At 38.5% G+C, this 26,783-nt stretch overlaps 2 protein-coding genes across 5 annotated transcripts; both read left to right on the top strand.

Annotated features, from left to right (window-relative positions):
- The first annotated feature begins 134 nt into the window (after positions 1 to 134).
- LOC112143274 (cytochrome P450 11B, mitochondrial) lies at positions 135 to 6,715 on the top strand. 2 transcript variants are annotated; one of them, XM_024267121.2, is made up of 9 exons: positions 200 to 513; positions 582 to 737; positions 2,559 to 2,776; positions 3,557 to 3,760; positions 3,824 to 3,990; positions 4,068 to 4,234; positions 5,419 to 5,497; positions 5,564 to 5,776; positions 6,511 to 6,705. In XM_024267121.2, exons 1-9 carry the CDS (start codon positions 212 to 214, stop codon positions 6,619 to 6,621), a joined length of 1,617 nt encoding a protein of 538 aa, XP_024122889.1. In that variant the 5' UTR covers positions 200 to 211; the 3' UTR covers positions 6,622 to 6,705. The 2 variants fall into 2 exon arrangements, with proteins under 2 accessions (XP_036071656.1, XP_024122889.1); XM_036215763.1 differs by having other exon boundaries at positions 135 to 513; positions 5,419 to 5,776; positions 6,511 to 6,715.
- On the top strand, positions 6,715 to 26,537 carry pklr (pyruvate kinase L/R). 3 transcript variants are annotated; one of them, XM_024267118.2, is made up of 12 exons: positions 6,715 to 6,835; positions 13,071 to 13,235; positions 16,973 to 17,064; positions 17,148 to 17,279; positions 17,815 to 18,001; positions 19,727 to 20,000; positions 20,570 to 20,720; positions 21,223 to 21,375; positions 21,459 to 21,625; positions 23,928 to 23,994; positions 26,024 to 26,138; positions 26,235 to 26,537. In XM_024267118.2, exons 2-12 carry the CDS (start codon positions 13,097 to 13,099, stop codon positions 26,339 to 26,341), a joined length of 1,584 nt encoding a protein of 527 aa, XP_024122886.1. In that variant the 5' UTR covers positions 6,715 to 6,835; positions 13,071 to 13,096; the 3' UTR covers positions 26,342 to 26,537. The 3 variants fall into 3 exon arrangements, with proteins under 3 accessions (XP_024122886.1, XP_024122887.1, XP_024122885.1); XM_024267119.2 differs by lacking the exon at positions 6,715 to 6,835 and adding an exon at positions 7,079 to 7,227; XM_024267117.2 differs by lacking the exon at positions 6,715 to 6,835 and adding an exon at positions 8,883 to 9,036.
- Positions 26,538 to 26,783: the final 246 nt, after the last annotated feature.

Raw genomic sequence — 26,783 nt, 5'->3', positions numbered from 1 at the left:
CTTGTTGTCTAACTTTTGGGCCCTGTTGTTCTTCTCTTGAACTCTGACTCATCGATTCATAAATCTCACTGTCCTATCAGTTCATCAGTGATAACAAACATCCAAGGCTCAGTTTGAGGTCGGAGGAGGGAAATAATGAGCCCCCAAGAGACTACATCCAAGTTGCCACACTTCTGGATAACCAACTCCACTGGTTCGGACCACGGGCAGCATGTCCACAGGAGTGAGCGCATGTGTCAGAGCATCAGGCTCTTCTGGGCCCAGATTTTTGGGCCCGGCTCAGCCGAAAGCTCTCTGCATGACTGCAGCGGGGACTGTGGTGGATGGGAAGCTGGAAACGGCGAAACCAGTCAGGAAGAGGGGTGTGGATGGACGAGTGCGCAGGTTTGAGGAGATCCCTCACACGGGGAGGAACGGCTGGATCAACCTGCTGAAGTTCTGGAGAGAAAACCGTTTCCAGCAGCTCCACAAGCACATGGAGAGGACCTTCAATGCCCTCGGGCCCATCTACAGGTACAGCTCACAGTTAGGAGGAACATTTAAGCTTACTACGCTGCACTCACATTTCTGTATGAATAAAGGGAGAAGGTGGGCACTCTGAGCAGCGTGAACATCCTGCTGCCGTCTGACATCAGCGAGCTGTTTAAATCAGAGGGGCTGCATCCCCGGAGGATGACGCTGGAGCCATGGGCGACGCATCGAGAGACACGCAACCACCGCAAAGGAGTCTTCCTCAAGTCAGTCGGTTTAATTCTCTCAATAATTATACGGTGCAATATTAGAAAGCAATTTTCATGTTAACTCAGTTTACCTTATCTATTGTTTGCAGAAAACCAGAACAAGGTTTTTGGGAAAAAAAAGGGGTATCCAATTAAAGTGATGCTTAATTTTTGTTATATCAATAAAGACAGTTAAATTGTATTGGTCTTCAGTGAAAATGGAGAATTTATGAGGAGGGCTGATGTAAAAATCCAATTTAATACATAAAATAAGCATTTTTTTAGGGAGATTATGAAGAGAAATATTTGGGGAACTGTGCAATAGTTGTTCTTTTTTTCAATAATCATGTTTGCCTCTTAATCTATGGTAGTTTAGGTCTTTTTGAGCTTTTTTTCCAATTTACAAGTTGTTCTGTTAATTTATCTTTTAAACTGCTTTTTATGCTTAATATCCACCTTTTCAAATTCTTTTTTCCATTATATGACACAAGAATTCAAAAATGAACCTGAAAGTGCCCAAAAACTCAATCCTAAGTGGTTAAACATAGTCATTCTTTCCATAAATAAGTAGTTTTAATAGTTTTTATGTTTTATAGGAAAGATTAAATGTGTGGAGACAAAATACAAATCCATAAATCCAAAAACAAAGCAGAGACAAGGTCAAAACACTGTGAAAAATGACTAAAAACCCGGGCAAAACTCCAATAAACTAATGTTCCAATGATTTATTTCAAGGGGTATCACAATTATGTGTCACAATTCTTGTTATATTTGTCTTAAACAAAAAACATAAAAGCTAAAAAACCATTTGGAAACCTTTATTTAAATTTAGAATGAAAACAATACTTATTGTGTCATTCCAGTGCAATGTAAACTGCTGATGTGTTTGACAAAATCAATGGAGATTTCAGGAACTATTAAAATGAAAATAATATTTAAGAGTCCAGATGGGAGGAAAGTGAGAAGCAAAAGTCACATTTACTTTTTTTTTTCAGTCTGCCAAAACAAAGTGAGGGAGAATATAACTTCTGAGAGAAAAAAAAACGTTTTTATTCTTAAAATGAAATTTTATTTGTCGTGCTGAAATAAAAAAAAAAAAATCGCAAAAGATGTTTGAAATTCAGTCACAGCTAGACATCCCTGAAACAAATGAATACGAAACAAAATCACGTCCAGAAAATGAAAGAATTGTTATTTTTTGCCTTAAAAAATACCTTTTAGTTCAGATGAATATTCATCAAATGTGAGTCGTGAGTTTGACCAAGAATCTTTGAGGATGAATAGTGAAAATGCAAATATATGAGACTCTATTCTCTACAGCAGGGGTGTCAATATATGGCCCGCGGGCCGCTATTGGCCCGCCAGATGGTTTAATCCGATCCAGTTGTGAAGAGACAAAAATATAAGGATGGTGAAAAAAAAAAAAGCAAGTTTCTAGTCCATTCCTGTGGAGAGTTATAGTTATTTGACAAAATGGTCGCAATACGTAATTCCGCCACTAGGGGAAGCAAAGGAGAATAAATATCGGAATAACGAGAGATCAAGAGTGTGCCACATCTGGGTAAGATGCTGTTTGGTTCCCTGACAGCCTTACTTCTATTAAGTTTCTATAAAATGATCAGGTGTGACACTACAATTACCAAATTTTGGGGAAAAAAAATAATAATATCAATAAGTTATTAAGCTATTAGGTTGTTTGAGGGATTCTTTCCAACTAAGAAAAACGAAAAAATCAACAGATAACAAGTTGACCATAGATATATAGTTTATTATGTTGCTGGCCCGGCCCACTTGATGTCAGACAGTTTGATGCATGAGTTTGACACCTCTGCTCTACAGGAACGGTGAAGAATGGAGATCCGACCGTCTGCAGCTCAACAAGGAGGTCATGATGAGTGCTGCTGTGAGGAGGTTTCTCCCCCTCCTGGACGACGTGGCGAAGGACTTCTGTCGAATGCTGGAAGACCGAGTGGAGCGAGAAGGAAGAAGAGCAGAGGAGGCAAAGCGCAGCCTCACCATCGATCCAAGTCCTGACCTCTTCCGCTTTGCGCTGGAAGGTCAGAAGGTCGCTCTAATCACCCTGTTCTTTTGCTGTTCATGCACTCAGACATAATTTTGCTCACTGTTCTACAGGAAACTGTTTAGTCTAATCATCATCAGTATTCTCAGTCACATCTGCACAATTGTAGGCAGCAGCACGCCCTCCTCACGACAGGATTTACATATTCACCATTCATTTTAAGATCCTAAACACAAAACTCCAATCTCCTTACAAACATCTATTTCTCTCATTCCTTTCTTCCCAAATATCCGTGCCTTAAACCGACGCCAAACATGAATTCAATCCTCCGAGCGTTTGTCTATGAGACGTTCACAGTGTGGGAGGTCAAAAGAGAAGATGATATTTTAAAAATAGAAATATCCAAAGCAGCTTTCCTTCTCCTTTCATCATGCTCCATTCTCAAGTGTGAATCCTGGAGTGACTCAGCACAGAGAACCCTTCAGTCCGTACGTGAGTGTGAAGCTGATGACTGACTCATGTTGCTATGATCTAAATGGATCGCAGCACACCAAGCGCGGCCCTAAGCCAGATTAGAACCTGGCCCACAAGAAACTCTATCCCAGCGGTTCATGTGAGGTTAATGGAACACATGTATGTGTGAGAGTGCCGCGGACCACGAACCAGATGGAGCTAAAACTGAAGGTTTGCTGCTGCGGCGTGACTCAGAGGCGTTAATCCAGCTCATCACGATCAAAACGGCTGTGTTTTGGTTTGTGTGTCCCCCTGAAGCAAACAGAGTGTGTCCTCATCCTAACCCTGTTCCCCCTCACTGTAGCCAGTTGCCATGTGCTGTATGGAGAGCGCATTGGCCTGTTCTCCTCATCTCCCTCCCTGGAGTCTCAGAAGTTCATCTGGGCCGTGGAGCGAATGCTAACAACCACCCCTCCGCTCCTCTACCTTCCCCCTCGCCTTCTGCTCCGCCTGGGCGCTCCCCTGTGGACTGAGCACGCCACGGCGTGGGACCACATCTTCAGTCATGGTAGGAGAAGAAGCTTTTGTCTGTGTGGGTTCTTGTCGTGACCCCGCCTCCCCTTCCTTCCAGCGGAGGCGAGGATCCAGAAGGCGTACCAGCGTCTGTCGTCCTCAGGAACCATGGCAGCTGGAGGACTCTACAGTGGAGTTCTGGGACAACTCATGGAAAAGGGGAAGCTATCTCTGGATCTGATCAAAGCTAACATCACTGAGTTGATGGCGGGAGGGGTGGACACGGTGAGTGTCTTCATATGTCTGACGATCCGTCTTGTCTCGGGTCTGCATCTCTAAATCGCCTTTTGTCCTCCATGCAGACAGCCGTGCCCCTGCAGTTTGGCCTGTTTGAGCTGGGACGCAACCCGGAGGTGCAGGACAGGGTCAGGCAGCAGGTCAAGAGGTCATGGGAACAGGCGGGAGGTGACCCTCAGAAGGCCCTGCAGGGGGCGCCACTGTTGAAAGGAACAATCAAGGAAATTCTCAGGTAAATCCCAGCATTTGACCTCATGTTTTCTGTTTCTAAACTTACTGCTAAAACATACTTTTACATTGTTTTGTAGAATTATGATGTACAACCTTTAATGGTAAAAGAGCCATTTGGCCCAATTTCTTACTGACCAAAACCCAGCAAAAACCACAATGCCTCACTTTATTGTTTAGAAAAAATCACTTTATTTTTCTTTTTGGTATTATTAAGGACATTTTTAATTAAAAAAAGTAACATTTAAATTTTTTACAATAATTTAATGATAACTGATTTTTAACTTAACTCTTACTTTAAAATACAATCCCCTCTGTGTTAAATAAGATCCTGAATAAAAAAATATGAGAAAGCCAAATCAAACATGGATTTTTCTATCTATATGGCTTTATCTCCTTTTACTATCAAATATAAACACGGCAACACAGCTGTAGAGTCTGTGGAGCCCATCAAGGGACATCAAAGTAGAAAAAAAAAAAAACATCCTTGAAAAAAGTTATGGCTACTATCTGGTGTGCACCAGAAAACACATTTTTTTTTTAAATTAAAAAGAAATTCTTGTCATTATCTGGTGCTCACCGGTTACTATCTGGTGTGCACCAGGTGATATCCAGATAATCACTGCTGCACACCAGATAGTAACCACTTCAATTTCTGGGCTCTGTAAGAGTCAAATAAAAAACAAATCATATGTGTTTTAAGTTTATTCTAATAATAAACCACCCTGATAATACATCTAACCTTGTTTTATTTTTATTTTTTTTGATTATCTGACACGTTAAAAAATTAAATGTTACTCATAAAACTTTATTAAGTAAACAAATTAACCCAAACTATGTAAAAAAAGAAAAAATTCAAATCGTGAGCATTTTTCTTTTTGTCTGGAGCTTCACATTGTAGCCGGGATAGGCTCCGGCACCCCGCGACCCCGAAAGGGAAGAAGCGGTCAAGAAGATGGCTTCACATTGTAGATCACTGATCTATACTAACACATTTTAAAGAGAAATTTTGACTTTAAAAGGCTTGTGGGGACTAAAAATAATGTATTATTTTTAATTACTTAAGACTAGATCTCTGTAAGAACTTTTTATGTTAAAATGGATTTATCCCCACTGACATCAAAGTGTGAGAGATCAAGGGAGCTTTCCTTAAAACACTTGAGTTTGTGTGTTTATGGTTTGTATCAGGTTATATCCAGTAGGAATCACAGTGCAGCGCTATCCAGTCAAGGATATTGTTCTCCAGAACTACCACATACCAGCAGGGGTGAGTTTTTACATTTGTTTAATTGTTTGCTTCAAAGCTGCAGTTTTAGCCTCTGCTCCTCCTCAGACAATGGTCCAGGCCTGCCTCTACCCGATGGGAAGGAGTTCCCAGGTGTTTGAGGAGCCGCTCAACTTTGACCCCGGCCGATGGAGCAGCAGCCGGGAGGAAGGCCAGAGAGGGGAAGTGATGGGGTTCCGCTCGCTCGCGTTTGGGTTCGGGGCGAGGCAGTGTGTCGGCAGGAGGATCGCAGAGAATGAGATGCAGCTTTTGCTGATGCACGTGAGTGACAGAGAGGAAATCAAGACAAACATAGGAACCAGGACGACAGGAAAATGAAAAAGAAATACAATTTAAATGCATAAAATAACAAAAGGTTTCCTGTTCTTATCTTTGTGATATAGTTTCCTCATTGCATCAGAAGGTGGTCACCAGAATCTTATCATATTGCAAAGAAGATACGGGTCATGCAGTTTTTTTTTCTTTTTATTCTGACTTTAATTTCAGAATTGTGACTTATTTTTCTAGGAATTCTGATGTAAATCTAAGAAAAAAAATTAATTTGGGGATTTAAGTCTAAATTCTAAGAAGGAAAAATATCAGAAGTCTGAGAAAAATTCTTTGAAGTAAATATTTTTTCTGCATGTCTTATCCTTATTCCGTCTGTATTTCACTTTTTCCATTAATTTAGTTCTTTTTGTGTCCTTTTTTAAAAAAAAGAAACTTTTTTCTTTTTTTTTTGAAAATATGTGTCTAAATGACAGGCATTTGTGCCCTAAACACATGGGTGGATTTGTCTGATTTGCCATACTCTTTGGGCACAAATAATTGCACAATCAAAGTTTAAAGACCATAAAGATTGTGGTTACTTTAGGAAATTAAAGATCCACAGAGGATGAGTAATTAACGTACATTTTATTCCTACCAGGGTTTAAAAAGTTAATTAATTTCTGCTTTGAAGTTAGATTTTTTTTTAAATTTTCATTTTAACATCTTCTTTTGTTCCTCTTTCTCAGATCCTGCTGAGGTTCCATCTGAGCGTCCCCTCCTCCGAGGACCTCCAGACCACCGCCACCCTGATCCTGCAGCCCAAGACTCCTCCACGGATCACCTTCAGCAAACTTTGACACCAACAAGAGTCTTCATGTGTTCAACCACAGCTTTATATAAACACAACGTTTCTATAAATTGTGACACTTAATAAAAACAAACTGTCTCCTCCTGCTGTGGATGCTACCATTTATGTCCATTAGATGGCGCTAATATTCAGACATTGATTGATTGATGAGTTCTCGCACTTCTTCCTTCTCACCTTCCATTCTCGACCTGCTTCAGACACAGGTAGGTCATCGTTCCTTTCCTAAAAGGCCACAGCTGTTTTTTAGGTATGTGTGCGCGCACTCTTTTTGGATGATGCTCTTACGCAACAAAAATGTTTACTTTCCATCGATTATTTTTGTCTCTGGCAAACATAGTAATTGTACGAACTTTTTTTGTTGATAGAGGACCTGAAAGTGCTATAAAATAAAATTAAACGTTCACACAGTCTAATAATAACTCAGCTGAGTTGATTTCATTTGTTTTAATGGCTCAATTCAATTAGCAAATCATTGTGTTGCACTTTAACCTCCGTGCGTAAAAGTGACCGTCGCCCCTCCTGGTTCATGGTTCAGCTTTGGCGTGAGCCTCACATGGTAGAGCTGCAGGTTTCAGCAGACAGCCGGAGAACAAAGGTCTGTTTATCCTTTAGCTAAAGATTTACATCCTCTGTCTGTCCCATTTGTTTCCGACTGCACCTGAACGCATCACTGCCAAACTCTTAAAAACCAACAAACTTGAAATGAAGACAAAATCCTGCGCTTGTCAGGTTTTGTTTTTTAAACATTAAAGATAAAAAAGACAATTGCGTATCTCATAAGTGTGAATGTGTGTTATTTTCTGTTAAGTTGTGAATTTCTGTAGGAGTGTGACCGTTCTTCAATATTGAAAAGTTTGGTCTTCTTAACCTTCATCATCAAGAGCAGCTGGAAAGGATTCTCGCCAGCAATCATGTTTTTGGGAAACAATCACCTTAAACTTTGTCAGGTGATCAGTCAATCTGACTTTTGTCTTCTTATGTAACATCAAAAAAGTTAATTATTACATTAGCAAGCAAGCAAGTTTATTTATAAAGCACAGTTCATACCCAAGGAAATTCAAAGCGCTGTGAAAAAAATAAAATTACACAAATAAATAAAACTAAATGGATAAAACATAAGTAAAATAATAAAAATCAATGAGATTAAAATTCAGAAAATGAAAAGTCATTAAAAACATACACATGCATTGCTAAATAAAACAGTTTTCAGCCTAGATTTAAAAATTGTCAGACTTGTGGCCAGTCTCACATTTTTAGGGAGATTGTTCCAAACCAAAGCTGCCTCGCCATGTTTAGTTTTGATTCTTGGAACCCAAAGGAGACAAGATAAGGTAGACATTTGGGAAAACTATTATTTTTCCTCATGTATGGACAGTTTTTGCTCATTCAAATACTGTCTAATATCCAGAGTTTTTGGTAAATTCTTATCCAGAGTTTTTAGCCTATTTGAAGTCATGTTTGTGTTTTTTGTTTTGTTTTAATATTTTCATAAATAAGTTCCTCTAAGAGGGAAATGCATTTAGATCTTATTTTTAACCCTAAAAACAGATATTTGTAAGGTACTTTTACTTGTACTCTATTTTTAAAGCTGTTTTCTTGAAAATTGCTCTTGTATAATCACAGAAAATGCATTCAAGATGAGATTATCCTCTTTTTGTCTGATTTTTATGATTTTATCTAGTCTTTACTAAATTAATTCAAAGGTAACTGTATTATTCATTGCATTTTTTTAACAGAAACTGCTCATTGTTCAGGCTCAGTAAACCAGGACGCACTTTAAACAAAACTAAAGAATTAAAAACTATAATTTATTTTTTTTATAAAGGCCAATGTAAAACCTCTTTGAAAATGCTCTAAAACTTAAACCTGTTTTTGTTTGACTGAAAACAACCAACTTCTGTCATGGATTTCATGAAACGATCTTTCTTGTTATATTTTGGCTCGTCTTTCATCCATCAGCAGTGACAGAATGCAATAACGTCATGTCGTTTATCTGATGTCTGTAAATGCCACATGTTACCTGATTATAAACCAGAGCAAATTAATTGAACCATGTCCAAAGAGAGGACGCATTTCTTCCTCACCTCGGTGAAAACAGCCGTCCGTGAACTGCAGTGCACTCTGATAAAAACACGTCTGTTGACACAAAGTTTTTCCATTTTTAGCATCATCACCGTCCACTGAGTGCACTTTTTTTTTCTTTCTAATGGCGTGAGTGGGAGGGGAGATGTGTAAGTACAGGTGGGGTTAGAGGGTAAAAAAATGAATGAAAGAGTCTTTTTAGAAGTGTTGTGAGACGTGTGCAGCACATTGACACGTGGAGGGAAAACGACAAACAGCACAGAAAAGCCTAGAAAACACCTGAGAGGATTTCAATTTTTAATGGAGGGTCTTCTTAACGCGGGTAAGTGGATTTATGGTTCTTTTGGGTTGACGCACAAGGCTTTTACTGATTTGCGTTGCTGAGGAACAAACATTTCAATTTAGAATTGATTTACACACTTAAAGATGACAGTTTTTTATTTTTTGTGCCCAAGTCAATAATCATACATTTCAAAAAAATAATTTTCTTTTCCAGTTAATTTAAGTAATTTTGACAGACAAACCTGTTTATAGAGATGAGTTGTGTCCAAACATGCTGGAACTTTTTATCACTCTGGATCTTCCTGTTTCGACTGACATTTTGTGACTTTCGTGTCTTTGACCTGACCTCTTATTCAAACGGAGTTCCAGGAACGGTTATCGGCGTGTGTTTGCAGGTGGGTGCATGTGTTTCCATGTGTACATGTGAGGGGATGTGTCAGAGGGGGATCTCAGTGGGACGTGTGGTGATGTGTGCAGCAGCGCGGCAGAACTGGGTCACTGTAAGGTGCAGACAGCTAAAACGATGGAGAAAAAAATCTAGAGATACTGAATCTGGAAGAGTTCACGAAACCTCCTTTGGCACTTTTGTAAAGCTTTGTCATTGCAAATGTATTTTTTTCCTTGCAGAGGACACAAACTGATGCGTGAAATTAAAAATATGCCTGCTAACAGATTTATTTGAGGACTGTAAAATAATAGACAAAAAAAGACAACTTCCTCCTCAGAATTTTGAGTTAATCCTCTTCACCCATCTTCATCCTCACCTCTCTGTCCCCTGACGGGGTGTTTCGTGACCTTGTCTGTCGGTCTGTCCTCTCGTCCTCACGGTCTCCTCTCAGTTCTTCCCGTGGAAGCAGAAAATGAAGGCTTGACCGACTGTGACATCCTTCAAAATGGATTTCATTGTTCAGGATCAAAGGCCTCCTCTGGAGCTTCACATACTTTCCATTAAAAATGTGGGCTTCATTTCTTGGGTTGACAGAAGATGACTGACTCTCTGAGCGAATATTAAAAATGATATTTACTAGTATGGATGTTAGTTTCGTGTATAATATATTTTTATTCAATTTTTTGGGACTATTATTCTACCTAGCAACAGCGATTCACTGATCTACATTCGGTCTGACAAGTTTTGAGCAGCTCACCTTTTGGGTCGCTGTCACGACTAAAAGGCTTATGTCCTGTAGGCAGGTAGCTGTTTTCTCGTTTAAAAAAATCTAATCATTTTTCTGTCAGACTGCCAAATATCTCTCACTAGGTTGGTAAAAAGCAGAGCAAAGCTGAAGGAAAAAAAAAAAAAAAAAAAAAAGCCTTGGATTTATTTTCGTCAGTCAGACAGATGCGTGACTTACAATGAATGCTAATGTTGCTCACTGTCTGGAGGATGTGTAATAAAAGTTTAGCCTGAGATGAAGAGGAAGCCGCCTTTGCGTGTCGCTTAAAGTGCAGTGATATTTCATTTTATTTAACGCCTGTTAAGAAGCTCTCATTGTTTCAGAGCTTCTGGGGCAGAAAATACTCTCAATGTGTGAGATATTGGCAGTAAAGCCAGTAAAGTGGGATGTTTGGTAGTGTTTAATAGATGCAGAATGGACATTGAATCAGAGGATGTCTCCTCTTGTTTTCAAATGCTCCATCCTGCTGGTTGTTTGTTAAATATTGTAGCAGTGCTCGTGTCGTTACACAGAAATCTGTCAAAAATTGGTTTTACTTGAGACAATCCAGCTCACATCTGTAATCCAGATTTCAGAATCTAGAACAGTAAAATCACTGCCTGAATAGCTTTAGAATGTAAAATATGTAAATGTCTTTGATACGGCAAAAACTTGGTACAATAAATACTACATATATAGGTTCATACCTCGTTTCCACTGAGTGGTATGGTACTATAAGTTGGATGCACAACTTTGTGTCATTGTAGTGCAGGGGTAGGCAACTCCAGACCTCGATGGCCGGATATCAAAGCCCTACTTATGACTGATTACCTGGTTCAGGTGCAATTAGAATGTGCCAGAGCGAGGTATGTTGGAAAACATCCAGGTTGCCTATCTCTGTTGTAGTGTAGTGAAAAGAGAAGCAATAATAACAACAATGGAGGTCATCCAGCAGCTCATTTTATTCTGCTTTATGGATTTACACAAAGCATTAAATGTTGTTTAAGAGAAAACTACAGGCGTTGAAGAAGAATACATTAGAAAAGAGGAGAAAACTTTTGGTGCTTTTTTTTTTTTTGTCAGTTTAGTTGGGTTTTAAGGGTAATTGTTTATAATGGAAACGTACCGTGTCACTCAATGGAAACAAGACTTTAAAGTCCCACACTGATCATCTTTTGATCTACTCTAAAAGCGTCCCCAGTGGTCTTTTAAGTATGAAAAGTCAGTTTTTAGGCAAAATCAATACACGTCGTTTTCTAGGACATGAGGTAAACACGGGCCGGATCCAGCCCGCGGGGTAATTGTATCTGACCCTCCAGATAATTTTATATTCTTATTATTAACAGCTTGATGTCATCTTGCTAACATTCATTTATAATGATCTATATATATATAGATTTTTTTTTTTATGGACACGCAGCATTCTACGTCATCATCTTCTCCCTGTCCCTCACCCAGGATGCAGAAGGAAACAAACATAACTGGATACAATAACTAATGACAACACGGAGTAAAACAGCCAGACAAAAACACAGAGCAAAGAAAATATAGTGGTTTGAGTCGTTTTTGCTAAAAATCCCAATTTTTTATTTTTAACAGGATATGTTTTATGGAGATCCAAATCTTTTGGGTTATTTATGAGTGTCATTTTTCACATAAAATGACGTAAAGGTAAATACATTTGAGTGTTTTTTCTTTTAATGTTTATTTTATTTCTAACTTGTATAATTTTGACAAAATATATATTTTATGGAGTGTAAAATATTGATAGTTAAGGTTTAAGTTGATTTATTTTGAAATTAGAAATTTGACTCTGAGTTGAGGGTGGGACTGTTGTTACAGAGTCAACTCACCCCCACTTCCCATCATGCATCTGTTTATACTCTCTCCAGCCATCTTACAGCCCCTCACATCCTTAACCTAACGAAACAAAATGTTGGAGCTTTCTGGCCGTACAGTTTTGAGCCAGGAAAACAAAGACGTCCATGGATCTATTTGTCTAGAAGTGAATGCATCAGAATGGAGCTTATGGCTTGCCGTAGATTCTACATCACACCTATAAGCTTTTTCCAACAGCCTTTTTTTTCGTCTCCTCCTGATTCAAAACAATTTGAATAAAGAAATACTCAGAAATACAATTTTTAGCTTATTTTGTTTACATGTCAGCTATCAAAAAATTCCTACAAGAAGTTAAAAGCACAAAAAACACAATTTTCATCAGAGTGGATCTCTAATGTCTCATTTGTGACACAATTTTCATCAGAGTGGATCTCTAATGTCTCATTTGTGATTTGCATTGGGAGGATCTGCTTTTGTTTAGCCTCCTGAAAAGAAAGCAACAATAACATGCCGCTCCTTTTATCAGTTTATCTTTTTTTTCTCCAAGCCTTTTCATTGCAAAGCTAAGATTTTGATAAAACGGACATTTCCTTCTCTCTGATAGTTCTTTCAAATAAAATCTGTCTAAAGTTAAACTGCTCCCTGTAGTCATCCGTTACTCTCAGTTGCTGCAGATTTCAGTTTGAAAAACATCACGTCTCCTCCACAAGAGCTCCTTTTTCAGATGCTGTCGAGCAGTGTTTACAGAGCAGTGGAGTAATGCTGTTTTATCATTAACTTGTAAGACAGCTGGGTGTTAGCATGTCAGTCTGTGAGACCTGCAGCTGCTGGTTTGTGTTAGCTCAGTGTCTGCTTAAACTGTGTCCTTAAGGAAGCCCTTCTGCATGATTGGAGTTTAAAATCAGCTAAAAGCCTCTCTGATGTGTTGATTTGTGTTTTTATTTCACTTGCAGATTCGTTATTTTTTCTGGTATTTTTGACATTTACATGAGTTGATTTTTTGACATTGGTATATTTTATATGGTTATTTTTTGCTCATTTTCACATAAAGTTTGAACTGAAAGGATGTGTGTCTCCACAGCTCGCCTTAGGCGCTATTCAGATTTGATGACAATGCCGGACTCCTTTATTCAGCGCCAGCAGCTCGATGCCAGCATGGCTGACACCTTCCTGGAACATCTGTGTCTGCTGGACATAGACCAGGAGCCAATCACAGCGCGCAACACCAGCATAATCTGCACCATCGGTGAGTGTGACAAATGTCTGCAGACAGCCCGGCTCGGATGCAAGTTTGTTTTCTAGCAACTGTTGTGTGTCATCACTGGCCCCCTGACAGACAGCCGGCTCCCCGGTGGCCTTCAGTCTGCTGGCCAGGATTGATCGTCAGCAATGACAGTGATCCGGAGCTCTGTCTCCTCGGGTTTTTCATCCCTGGTGTGGACAGGTTGCTTAAAAACTGGGACACTTCAGAGACAAGCGTGAATTTTTATGCTGGACTTCAACAATGATATTCATTTTCTTGAGATGTAGAACTACTGGGACACATAAAGAAAGAAAAATGTCAAATTGCTAATTGAACCTCTAATCATACGTGCTCACATTTCCTCCTCCTGTCATTTCGGTGACGTTAAAATTCCTTTGATTTCCTCGGATGGCCTGTCTGCATTTTAAAGAGGAATGAGGCCATCCAGCTCATAATGAGTCACCGTTCACACTGCTGCAGTCAAAACATGAGCACACATGGCAGGCCTGACTCGTAAACGTGTAAAGGCATCACCAATGGAACAGTGATGAGTGGAGCAACAAAGGCTGCCATTCTGTCGACCTGCGTTTCACAGACAGTCAAGCTTTTGTGAAAGGAAAAATACTCATGGATGTCACGTGACCACATGCTTCGTTTATGAAAACAGCTCAGGTGCTGAAACTCCTGCTCATTCTGAAAAGCGGCTGATCAGAGCCAGAGAACGGAAAACCATCTCTGTTGTCTGCACTGTGGAAGTTAGATGTAGATCACAATTTGACGAGATTTACAGAACTCTGACTGAGATGCACCAAAAATAGTAAAATAAACTTATTTTTTTTAATCACTGTTGACACTAAGCTACCTACTACCACATTTGCCCCATTAAGATGATGCTATGTGACAAAGGGTGTCTCTTATTTTAAAAGGAAGTAATTTGTTTAGAGCAGGGGTCGGCAACCCAAAGTGTTGAAAGAGCCACTTTGGACCAATACAATAAAAAACAAATGTGTCTGGAGCCGGATAAATTGAAACGGCTCTTAAAAGTCTTACATTGTAAGTAACACATGAAGAATGTGTCGAATAAACAATTATTTCTCCTGCTGCGTGTTCTAGTGTCATATAAGCTTCATTTTTGGTCTCATGACAAGTTGGTGAGACATTGCAGTGTCAAACTATCTGACAAAAGATGAATAGCCTCATAATGGACATATGAGCTTTTATTTTGATATTTCTCAATGTGACAAGGAGGGGGGGTCGTCATCAGTCTCTCCCTCATTCTCACTCCAGGAGCAGGATGAATTCAAACATAACAGGACAAAATCATAAATGTTCAACAGTCAGACAACAAAACACGTTGACGAAAACCCAAACTTAAATCCAATTTCAGTCAGACAGACAGAAGAACGGGTAACCCACAATTCCTTGCGCTGCCAGACCGACAGCAAGCCCATCGATTCTGAGACCATCACTACAATATGAATGAATTACAGTTTGTTTCATTGCTTTGATGAAATTAAAGAAATGCAATAAAGAAATACGATTTTTGATGTCATTTTTATTTAGAGGATTTGAAAAAAAACCCCTCAAAAATGTAACGTGCACCTTTAAGGTGCTTCCACACTGGCCGCGTCAATCAACACTTTCAATGAAGAGTCAATATAAGCGCGTGCACACCTAAATTCCTGCCCTCCAAGTCTGGAGCGCGCGTGAGTCTTATAGTCAGACATTTAAAAGGACAGAGTTGTGAAAACAAAAGTCTTCAGAAAGATTTGGGGGATTTTCAACACTTTTACTTTCGGTTCTCCCTGTTGTAGATGCAGATGAGCGCTAATGAACAGTAAAAATACAATCGAAGGAGAATCTCCTCCCCGCCACGCACCGCACACGGCCGGTGGATGAGACCTGCACATCGCCGCGCTCAGCAGGTGGTATCCACACCAGAGCAGCGCGGTCACGCACGCAGTGGTGGGAGGAGATTCTTCTATTCTTCTTCTACTGTTCATTAGCGCTCATCTCATCTTGGTGTCATATTAACCTGACCGGACACAAACCGTAATGATTCATTTCTCCTTCGTGATCACGTTTGGCACTTCTGTGCTTTGAAGCAGACTCCGCCCACAAGCAGCTCCCAAATCCAGCTCCTTAATTGGTCAGAGCTCTGAGCTGCTGCGACTGTGAGAAGCCCCTGGCTGCAGCCTGCAGACCAGGGTAGTTGGCGACTGTGCGTGGAAATCTTGAATCTCACAACAACTGGAAAACGTAAAGGATGTTTGTGTCATGTTTGTCCTCCTACGGAAATCGTATTAAAACAAAAAATATATTTCCTTCCAAAATGTTTTATTATTTTCAAACATTTTTGAAAAAGCGCCAATGAGCCGCAAGGGAGTGCTTAAAGAGCTGCATGCGGCTATAGAGCTGCATGCGGCTATGGAGCTGCATGCGGCTATGGAGCCGCAGGTTGCCAACCCCCGATTTAGAGGAAATAGTATTTTCTATTTATGTTCATGTTTTATTTGTGCCAAAAAGACAACATTTTTTCTATTTATATAATATTAGTAACATTAGCATAGATGCAAATCAGTGTTTTTATTTTTCTAAAGGGTGAAGTCAGACTTATTGGCTCCTGCTGGGTCATGGTCGGTAAAAAAATCCACTCAGACTTTTAAGTGTTGAAGGTTGCAGACCCCCGTCCTAACTAGAGATTTGTTTTTATGAACATTAAGCCATCTATTTATAAAATCTACTTTGAAATATTTACAATAATTTAACAATTGTAATTTTTTTGTATAACTGTTTTACTTTTGACAGTAGAACATCAAAGGCTCTTTCAAAATAAAATGCACCTCGTCATAAAGGGTCCTCCTGCTGCAGCAGATTTACTTCAATTAAAAATGCAACAAATTCAACTATTGAACATAAATATTGGTGTAGAATCCAGTTTATTTTTTTAAATAAATCTACAGTTTATATATGCTTTGAGCTTATTCCAAAAATGAACCGTTCTTAACATGACTTTTCTCAATTATCTGAAATATATTAAGATTCAAAATGACAAAACTTAATTAATTAAAGAAATTAATCCTTTATTTATTGAAATTCTTAAATGTTCTTCATAGCCAAAGAGCTGCATGTGGCCATAGGTTGCAGCCCTCTACATCATTGGGCCGTATTCACCAGGTTCATTCTTTTATTACTACTTTTGACTTTATACTTTTACTAAAAGAAAATAAAAGCATTTTTAAAGATTGGATCTTAGTGCTAAAAATATTTAAAAATATCAGTATTTCAGATACTACCAAAATTATTTTACTTTAACCCTGCAGAACTCAAAAACAATTTTCTGAGGTTTCAAAATTAAACTAATTTGTTTGTTAATGATAAGTTGCTCTAATTATAGCAGCCAAAAGAGAAAAAAATAAACTAAAATAATTGTCAAATAATTAAAATGGAGTAGAGGCTGTATGGACAATTTAAGTGTTAAATAAAGTTTATTATTATAATTATAAAAGTGTGTTAGAATTCTGTTGCCTAAAAAACTGCAAATAAGGAGATGTTTCTTTTCTCAATAGATTTAAAGATTCATCAGAAATCTGAAAATACCACATTCATTTTTACTTTCTTGATTTTTCGTATGTTGTGGTCTAAATGTTTAAAAGTGTCTGTATTTAGACGTGTACATTTTATTCCTGAACGCTGTTTTGATGTGAAGCTTTTCTTACTTGACTTTGTTTATTTCTCAGGCCCGGCGTCTCGATCGATCCAAAAGCTGCAGGAGATGGTGAAGGCTGGAATGAACATCGCTCGTCTTAATTTCTCACACGGCTCTCATGAAGTTTGTGACATTTCTTCTGGAAATCTCTGTTTCTCTTTCGCAGTTAAACCAATCATCTCTCTGTTGTGTTTATTCCATTTCAGTATCACAGCGAGACCATCAAGAACATCAGGGAGGCCGTGGAGACCATAACCTCTGACCCTCTGTATTATCGACCGGTGGCCATCGCTCTGGACACCAAGGGCCCAGAGATCCGCACGGGTTTAGTTAAAGGGGTGAGCGCCTGATACCTGCTCTATCAAACAGCCTAATGAAGCGTCTACGCGCAGTCAGGTGTAAGAGGTGCAGGAAGCATATCGACTGCCTTGAGCTCCAAATCATGTTACACTTTGATGCTTCTCTGGGGAGAAACGACAGCTGGGAGCGTGTGCTGCTTTGCATCGTCATCATCTTCTTATTGTGTTATTTGTGACGCCGGTGCCCAACGTCTGCTTTGTTGAACAAATACCTCCGAGCAGTTGGCAGCCTCATCATGCCTTGATTAGATGATAAAACGCACCACATGAAATGGGATCTGCTGCCTCAGCTGAAGAACTCTGTGAAATCAGTTCAAGTGTTTAATTGGAAGATGTCTAACTTCTGTTTTACAGTCATTAACGACAAGTAAACAGACTTTTCATAAACACTGTACAGAAGAAAGTAGTTTTAAAATGAGGGAACATTGGAGACGAGGGCGTTTAAAGGTGACAGAAATCCTCTTTTTTTATAAATGTATTACTCTTTATCAAGTTTTGTGTGTCTGGTGGATAGAAAGTGGACGAGGAGGTGCAGCTGGTGAAAGGCAGCCATGTTCGAGTGGTGACTGCTGGGAGTGAAAGAGACAAGACGGATGAGACGACGGTCTGGGTGGACTATCCTCACCTGCCCAAAGTCCTGGAGAAGGGAAGCAGAATCTACATAGACGACGGCCTCATGGCACTCAAGGTGTTAGAAACAGGTACAGTGCAGACCCTAAAAATCGATTTAAAGCTTTTTCTTATGATTTTAATATTTTAAAATTCAAATACATTTTTCTTAGACAATCTAATTGTGTAGTAATTGTAAATGTGACCATATTTGATCATTTTTCCTCCTAAAATCCTGAAAATATTTTTTTTTTGTTTTAGAAGATTCAATAATTCTTTGCAAAAGCCTCGGTTTTTAAAAAGGGCTCCTTGGATTTTACTTATTGATTAAAACTTTTAATACTGACATCTGTCCAGTTTTTAACTAGTTGAAATTAAGCCTTATTTCTAATTCTTTCGATCCTCTCAATTCAATTTGATTCAATTCAATTTTGAGTTTACATGGTTCTGACATTTAGACATGTTTGTTTAATAAAATACTTGAATAATCTTGTAAATATTTATACGATATTCATAGTAATCTAATGCAGTTCACATAGTGTAAAATATATTAATTAAATGGTGATGAGATTGTTGATACACAGTGTTTCATGGATTCTCAAACAGAGAAGTTCCAACAATTGTTCTGCCTCTACTGGAGGGCGTTTCAGTTTGGCCACTAGGCGGTGATCACGCTATAGCATTACACCTTATTCCCGAAGAAGAAGAAAGTATGAGCAAAAAAACTGTTTTAGGCCACAAATGGTTACTTTAAAAATATTTTTGTCCCTAAAAGAGTTTGGAAAATTCCTGCCTGTGTGTATATTAAGATGTTCGTTTAGTCAGCAATGTTTGCTTAGGTTGACCTAGCGTTAGCATTAGCCATCTTATAGGAAATCCCATTATTCTTTAGCATCAAGCTAGTGGACTTACGTATATTGTGTTAGATCAATCTCTTTCTTTATGGATCGACTATTGATCTATTAAACTTAGATTTTTCCGGATCCATTAATCAATTTTACCAACCCAGCCCTTGTCTTTTGCTAGGGTGGGTTCAGAACAGTTTTCATTTTTTAATTGCATTAAAAAAAGTCACTTAAAATTAATTAATTCCATCAAGGCTTTTTGACTTTGTGAGGAACTTTGATTACAACAAAATTCCATGTATTTATTTTTTATATTTTATTCTAAAATGCTTTGGTTGAAATAATTTTTTTTCTGGTGTTTGGGTCATTTTTTTTTACCCGATTATATAAAATAAGCGTTAGCCTTATTGATAACGGAGGTATTTTTTTCTGTTTTAATTGAAATCAAGAAATACAAATTAGAGTATTTCTAATAAATGTTCAATTGTAGATGAACAAAGCAATAATGTGAATGACATTATTTATTTATTTATTTTAAGATTCAAATGAGAAATTAGGCTTGAGTGTAAAAATGCAACTAATATTTCCTTTAAATTGCCAGGAATAAGAAACTACTTAGACCATCAAAAGGATTCCAATACTTCTTAGATGCAGTTAAAACATTCAAAAATGGGGTTTCTGGCCTGTTTTAAGCTAGTTTGGGGGATTTTAGAGATAAAACATGTTGTCTTGTTCTATGGTAACCCACAACCAGAGCACTGATGTCTTTGAAGCTATTTTTTTTTGTATTCTTTACAGTAAAACAGAACTTGAAGTACATCATTTAGTGTGAAACTTTTTAAAACATTCAGGTTTTTCTTTTTAAAAATTAACTTTACATTCTGCTTGTCTGCTTTGTTGCTTTATCCTCAAAATAATCTTCCCTCTTATTCTTCTCGCTAAATCCCCCCCCCTCTTGGTGGGTGTCTGCAGGCTCTGATTGGGTGGACACAGTGGTGGAGGCGGGTGGACTGCTCTGCAGTCGTAAAGGTGTGAACCTCCCGGGATGCGACCTGATCGGCCTGCAGGCGGTGAGCGAGCAGGACGAGGCCGACCTGCGGTTCGGGGTGGCTCACGGCGTGGACATGGTGTTCGCCAGCTTCATCCGCTCCGCCCAGGACGTGAAGGATGTGCGTCGAGCTCTGGGAGAGCTTGGGTCGCACATCAAAATCATCAGCAAAGTGGAGAGCCGCCAAGGAGTCCAGAAGTAAGCTGAGGATGTTTCCTAATAAATACCATGCACTTCCTCTTACGTTTTGTAAAATACTTATTTGGGGCTTTAAGAGGACGCGGAAATCTACAAATGTGAATAAAATACTGACATTTGTCATCTCCACATTTGATGCGTAGTTGATTTGGTCTCCCTGTTCGAGTTATTGCTGTCACTTAAAATATCTGACAGTTTTATGTGTCTGCTCTCTTCTTTTTCATTATGTCACACGTCAAAAAGCTACCAACAGTGTTCATCTACATTTAAATTCAGTGGGATTATTTATGATTATTTTTTTAAAGATGAGATCATTAAAAATAAATTTTTTCACGGTGTGAGAACATCTTTTTTTATTTTATTTTATGATTCAGCTGCATGTTGACTTTCATTTAAATGAGCTTTCTGCTTTTCATGGACGTCTTCCAACCAATTTAGGATTAGATCAAAGCTTTTTAAAATAGTATTGCACTCCGATTTAAACATTAAACTGATTTTGCAGCTTATCCAGAACTATAAAAATGATAATTTTGTTGCTTTTTAATGTTTTCAATTTCTACATTTGTAAGTTTCGAGGAGATCCTAGCTGAGAGTGATGGCGTGATGGTTGCCAGGGGCGACTTGGGTATTGAGATTCCTGCTGAGAAGGTCTTCATTGCCCAGAAGATGATGATTGGACGATGCAACTCTGCAGGAAAGCCCGTCATCTGTGCCACACAGGTCAGAACCGCACAAACAAAAAACCTGCATAAGTGATGAATTATGCAAATGTCACGTCTGAACTACAGTATCAGCCGGTCTGATGTTCACTGAGCCAATTTAGAGACACTTTAAGGCTTCACCTTTCGAATGAGACGCACAATCATCTCACACACACTCCTGCAGCCATGTGGAGTCTGCATCATGTTGATGCTGCTGCTCTTGACTCACAACGATGGCGTTAAAACAAGTTTGCTTCTCAAGACTTGAGCTCTGACACAACACCTGCACACGTATTCATCAGCATTATCCCCGGGAGCTTAGCTGCTATCCCATTTTCCGACCCTCTCCCTTTCTCATTGACTCAGTTTCAGACTCACTGATCACAGAAATGCATCATTGGAAATCTCCCCTCATGGTTCTCTATGTCACAAATACTTTAAATAATTTGGATAAACTCCAAACACTTTACTGAATTGGTCAATTTTTGTTTTTTTATGATGTGATCTCATGTGATTTCTAGATGCTGGAAAGCATGGTGTCCCACCCGCGGCCAACGAGGGCAGAGGGCAGCGACGTCGCCAACGCCGTGCTGGATGGAGCAGACTGTGTAATGCTATCTGGAGAAACTGCCAAGGGAAGGTTTCCCTTGGAGGCGGTAGCAATGATGCACTCGGTGTGTGTTTGTGCCAGTTTGGTCGGCTTTGTGACATCAGACCCCTCTGATGAGCCTCTTTTTTTTTTCCATTTCTCTTCCAGATCTGCAGGGAAGCAGAGGCAGCCATTTTTCACCACCAGCTCTTTGAGGAGCTGCGTCGCCTCACTCCTCTGTCCTCTGACCCCACAGAGGTTACTGCCATCGGAGCTGTGGAGTCCTCCTTCAAGTGCTGTGCTGGAGCCATCATAGTCCTGACTAGTACTGGAAGGTACACACAAAGAATGGCTGCAAACAAAAAAGTGCCAACCCTAATTTTTAGATTTAAAAAAAAATCAAAATATTAGTGCTTTCATGGGATTAATTTTTTTGTGCGATTAATTGATCTGTAGTTAATTAATTGAATACATCGATTTTAATCACAATGATTTATAACCCAATAATATCTGCTAAAAGCCTAATTTTGAGCTATTTATTTAGATTTGTGACATTGTGGTGTAGTAAAAGATCAAAATAATACCAAACAATTGGCTTTATTAGATTTTTTTTGTTATAAAAGACTTCCAACCTTTACTTTGACACCACAAAAGGGGATTTTTTTTTTCAATCTTGGTCCAATAACAAACTTAAAATAAAATAAAACGACAAAAGACATCAGATTCAGAGTGCTCTAATTTACAACATAAAAATATTGAACACAAACTTCTCATTAATGTCCTTATTCAACGCATCGATGTAAAATGCTGACATAGCAATATTTAATTAATCATTTGTTACACCATGAATTTGCTTGGGTAAAAGCAACTTGTATATGAGATACAATTGCAGGGATTTGTGTTGTGATCATTAGATTAAATTAATTTAATCATTTTATTTCAATAATTAATATTCAGGTTTTTTCATACTCTTTTAAAAATAGAGAAAATTAGTTCTGGTACAGTTTGGGATATATCTTGATATATTGTATCGTGATCTAGGTATCACGAGACACATCGTATTGCCAGACTCTTGTCAGTACACACCACGACAAATATTTCCATTTTGAGATACTACCTAGAATGAAACTAATACTTCATGTTTAATTTAATTTAATTTGAATTTATTTATTTAGTAGGGATGGATATAAAAACATAGACATACAACAAAGTAGCAGTCCTATGTCCATTTCATGATGATTGTAGCAAGAGCTAATTTGCAGCATTTGTCCCCAGATGGGCTTTTCATACAGTAAAAGAATGGTGGTGGAATATAAAATTCAAACAGCTAATTACAAAATGACATAGACACCTGTGTCATCAGCATACAGCTGTATGTTAAGGTCGTGACAGACTTCCGGGAGGCTGTTGGTATACAAGCTGAAAATAATAGGGCCGAGAATGGTGCCTTGTGGAATTCCTGTTTGTATTAAATGTGTTTCCTGCAAGAAAACAACCCTAACCTCCTGACTACCAGAGAAAAACAGTTTTGTGGGGTCAAAATTTGTCGAAATCCACCATAAACTACAAATCCCAGAGCTACACCCTATTCACATTTGCTATCGTTGAAAAGCCACAAATGTCTTCTATAGATACCAAAAAGAGTTTATTCAGGAGTATGCAGTGGTTGAGAGAAATACAGGTTTAAAAATGTCCTCTGTAGAGGAAAAATCTGTATTTCTAGTAGTCAGGAGGGATCACTTGACTAATATTTTTTTATTGTAATAGTTGATCCATAATTGTTCAAATGACTTTTTTTATTTCCTAAAAAAACTTGTTGCTTAAAACCAGTGTTTCAAACAGTTGTGTAGCTCTAGATTTAGTAAAGGGTTAGTCATAAATTTAATTTAAATGTCAGTTACAAAGTCTTTATGAAATCTATGCATTTTTGCACTATATAATCACTCAAAGTAATTTACCTGCATTAGTAGTTTGGAGTGTTATTCAGATTTAATAAATAGATTTAAAGCTGGTAAAGTTAGATTCAAAGTGCTGAATTATTCAGTACAAGTATCATTCTCCAAATCCTGGGCTTTAAAACCCATCAGTCATGTGTATATTTATAAATGATAAGACCAGAGTAAACACGGCTTCTCCTCTTCCCTCTCTGCAAACAGATATTGTAGCTTTGTCTCTCTGTAGACTTTGTTTCATTGCAGAGCAAAGCCCAGACTGAAGATTGCTGGGCATCTCTGAGGTGGACTTTTCCATCACTCTTTCATGTTTTTCTTCCTGTTTTATGATAAACTCCTCCACCAGGCTCGGTTCAGCCTCTCATTCCGTTGCACAGAAAAGTAAATAAACGTTTGCAGGAACCTGAAGATAAGATGTAAACCAGAAATCTCACAGATGAGTGACGAATACAAAGTGTTGTGCAATGACTTATTATTGCTATCCTATTTTCAGCATTTGTTTTTGAATCTTCAATCGTTTTAAAGATGGATAATTGTTAGTATGCAGATTGTGGAATATAATCTGATGTTTGGGGCTCTTTCTTTAGGAATTATCTTTTTCTAAGAGTAATTTTCATCTCGTTTCATCCATTTGAAGTTTTCCTCTTTTTTTCCCCTTTACTTCACATTCTCCTCATCTTTACAGATCGTCACATCTCCTGTCCAGATACCGCCCACGCTGTCCAATCATTGCAGTTACCAGAAGCCCTCAGGTACAGTTTGTTCTCTTCAACCAAATAATCGACATCTGTTGTTCATAGATTGTGTTACATTAAGTAAAAGCCCATCGTTGATGACTCATGCTTTTTGAAAACCATAAAACGAGTGACAGCCAGAATTTTACTTTCTGTGCTTTGTGTTGTAAATTGTGCCGACGTTGTCATGTCACAATCCCACGCACGTGACTTTTGTTTGATCTGCTTTTTTCCTGCATATGTGAGTAAATTCAAAGTAATGCTAGTTTGAGTTAGACAAAACCACATTCACATGTTCCTACCTTGAAGGTCAGAAGTTGGAGTCAAGTTCAAAGCTGCACCTCGAGCTGTCAACACGTGAAACATGTCAGGCCAAAGATTCATCGTCGTCTCTGGGAGAAACCTTGTGTATAATTCAACAAATGAATAGAAACTAAGAACTACTGGTGGAGTCGAGTATTGAGTGCCAACTGAACGTGATAAAACAAATTTGAAAATAGAATAGCTATGTTTTTTTTTAAACATTTACACATTCAACTTTCAAAAGGACCTCAAAGTGAAAATCCTTCTGTTGATCATGGCTGAACTGACAGCCACTGAACAGGACTTGGGAACAGGACTGTTATCACTACTGGAGCTGCAGATCATGACATTGGGCTAAAATGGTTTGACCAATCACAAAATTCAAATGTAATGCCTCGTTTTAACCTGTAGGGGGCAACACACAGTTTTTGGCCCAATCCGAATTTTTCCCTTTTCCCTGCCCGTTAGCCCTTCCCGTTACTTTGAAGTGGCATGAGAAGTCAAAGTCTTGTCCGGGATTATAATTTTTTAAGTTTCACCCTCCAAACGGAGGGCTCCAAAGTCCACCGTTGCAAGGCTAAACCACATCACGCTGAAAAGCACTTTTCTTCACTTTGGTGCACTCCGAACCACAGAAGTTTACATTTAAATGTAAGTAATGACTTTAAGTTGTAGCGTGACCTTTTTAAAGTTATATTTAATGTATTTATCAAGCAATGGAAGCTCCGAGGTAACGCTAGCGGGCCGGCGATTACTGATGATGTCATCAAACGAAAGTAACATCTGAAATATTAGATGCTATTTTTTCTCAACCCTCCGTTTGGAGGCCTAAATGAAGGGGAAGGGAAGAATTCGGATTGGGCCTTTGACTTTATTTTCTAGAATTAAACAAATTTATTTTAATTTGTCAAAAATTTGGCAATGACCAACAGGCCGCACTTTTAAAGCCTCATTTATAGAGGTCAACAGCCAAAAAAAGAAAAGATTTAGATTTCAGTTACCTTTTTAAGTTTTAAAATGTTCATACTTTGCCTCAATAAGAATAAATTATCTGACATAAAATGTCATATTAATTAAAATTCAACATTGTGAAGTTTTATGTCTCCATTTATTGTTCTTTGAAGTGAGAAGACTGATATTCTCTACATTTTAGTTCTTAATTGGAGCTTTATTTGTTACATTAAAATGTATGTTAATACTACAAAAGCAGATTAGTATTATTTTATTTTTACTGTTGCAAAGGATGTTAAATTATTATATCATGTTTTTACATTTTTCTGATAAACAAAAATGTGTTTGCAGAGTAGTGATTTATCATAGATTGCCAAGGTAATACATGGATAATCACAATATCGTGATATTATCGGTTTTGTGAGCCATGTATCGTGAATCGCAATTACCCTTAAATTCCCAGCCCTAATTTAAAATACGTAATTTTGGTCTTTCACTTAATGTTCTCACTTGCCACCCCCAATGTAAGACGTTCTATCTGCAGCCCTGTGTACAGGCCAGATGGAGGATGGAGCAAAAACTTAATGATAAATTACAATCAGAAAATGTCAACTCTGCTCTCTAAGTTTTTTGGGTCTCTTATTTTGTCATAATAACTTTTTAGCCTATGACCTGATGGTAAATACTTCAGAAAACAAAATGTTTTGAAACCAAAACATCCCATTAACAGAACAATCATTAAAGGGTGAACAAAAATGATCAAATGTTTGTGTTCCCTCTGTTCTCTGTTCAGGTGGCCCGTCAGTCCCAGCTGTTAAGAGGCGTGTTTCCTGCCCTCTTTCACCCTCTGCCGGCACCTGTCTGGGCCGACGATGTTGACAGCAGGGTCAAATTTGGCATGGACATAGGTCAGTACGTGTGTGTGTGTACTTTGTCTGCCTGCATCCCGCAGTCTGGAAAATAAAACCACATTACTGGCATGCCTCCTCTATCTACCACTACAGGGAAAGCGCGAGGATTCTTCAAGTCGGGCGACATGGTGATTGTGGTGACAGGCTGGATTCCAGGCTCTGGGCACACAAACATCATGAGGGCGGTGCATGCACCATAACATCAGACTGACACCTTGTCTAAGCTACAAAGAATTATTATAAAGCAGAAAAAAAGCTAAGAAATGCTCCTAAATTGAAAAAAATAAACTTTACTAATAATTTAAAGCAGTATCTGTAAACATAACACTTTGAGAACACATGCAGCCAATCCATGAATGTTTGTTAAAACTCCTTTCAATAAAACTTGAACCTCCAGTTGTCCTTCTGTCCTGGGTTTGTGCTTCACTAATTGAGTCATCCATCTTTTTTTCCCCCGTAATCCCCATTAAAATAACAAAATAGTCTCCATCCCTGCCTTTATGGTTCCAGCTCTCCTTATTGGAGTATGGAGATAAGGGTTTTTATTCCGGCCCATTGTCCTGAGCTTATCAGTGCGGTTGTCCTTTTTTTTTTCCATAATTACAAACTGTACTGGGAAATGCAGGGATGACAGTATTGGAC

Source organism: Oryzias melastigma, linkage group LG16 (assembly GCF_002922805.2).
Source record: "Oryzias melastigma strain HK-1 linkage group LG16, ASM292280v2, whole genome shotgun sequence".
Lineage (NCBI taxonomy): Eukaryota > Metazoa > Chordata > Actinopteri > Beloniformes > Adrianichthyidae > Oryzias > Oryzias melastigma.
Note: the sequence above shows the minus strand (reverse complement) of the source record. Positions and strands in the feature narration are given on the sequence as shown.

Coding starts and splice junctions, on each gene's coding strand:
- LOC112143274 (XM_036215763.1), top strand. CDS start 212: ATGTCCACAGGAGTGAGCGCATGTGTCAGAGCATCAGGCTCTTCTGGG. Junction 2,777..3,556: donor CTTCCGCTTTGCGCTGGAAG/GTCAGAAGGTCG, acceptor CCCTCACTGTAG/CCAGTTGCCATGTGCTGTAT. Junction 4,235..5,418: donor ACAATCAAGGAAATTCTCAG/GTAAATCCCAGC, acceptor GGTTTGTATCAG/GTTATATCCAGTAGGAATCA.
- pklr (XM_024267117.2), top strand. CDS start 9,015: ATGGAGGGTCTTCTTAACGCGG. Junction 17,065..17,147: donor TCTCACACGGCTCTCATGAA/GTTTGTGACATT, acceptor ATTCCATTTCAG/TATCACAGCGAGACCATCAA. Junction 18,002..19,726: donor ACTCAAGGTGTTAGAAACAG/GTACAGTGCAGA, acceptor GGGTGTCTGCAG/GCTCTGATTGGGTGGACACA.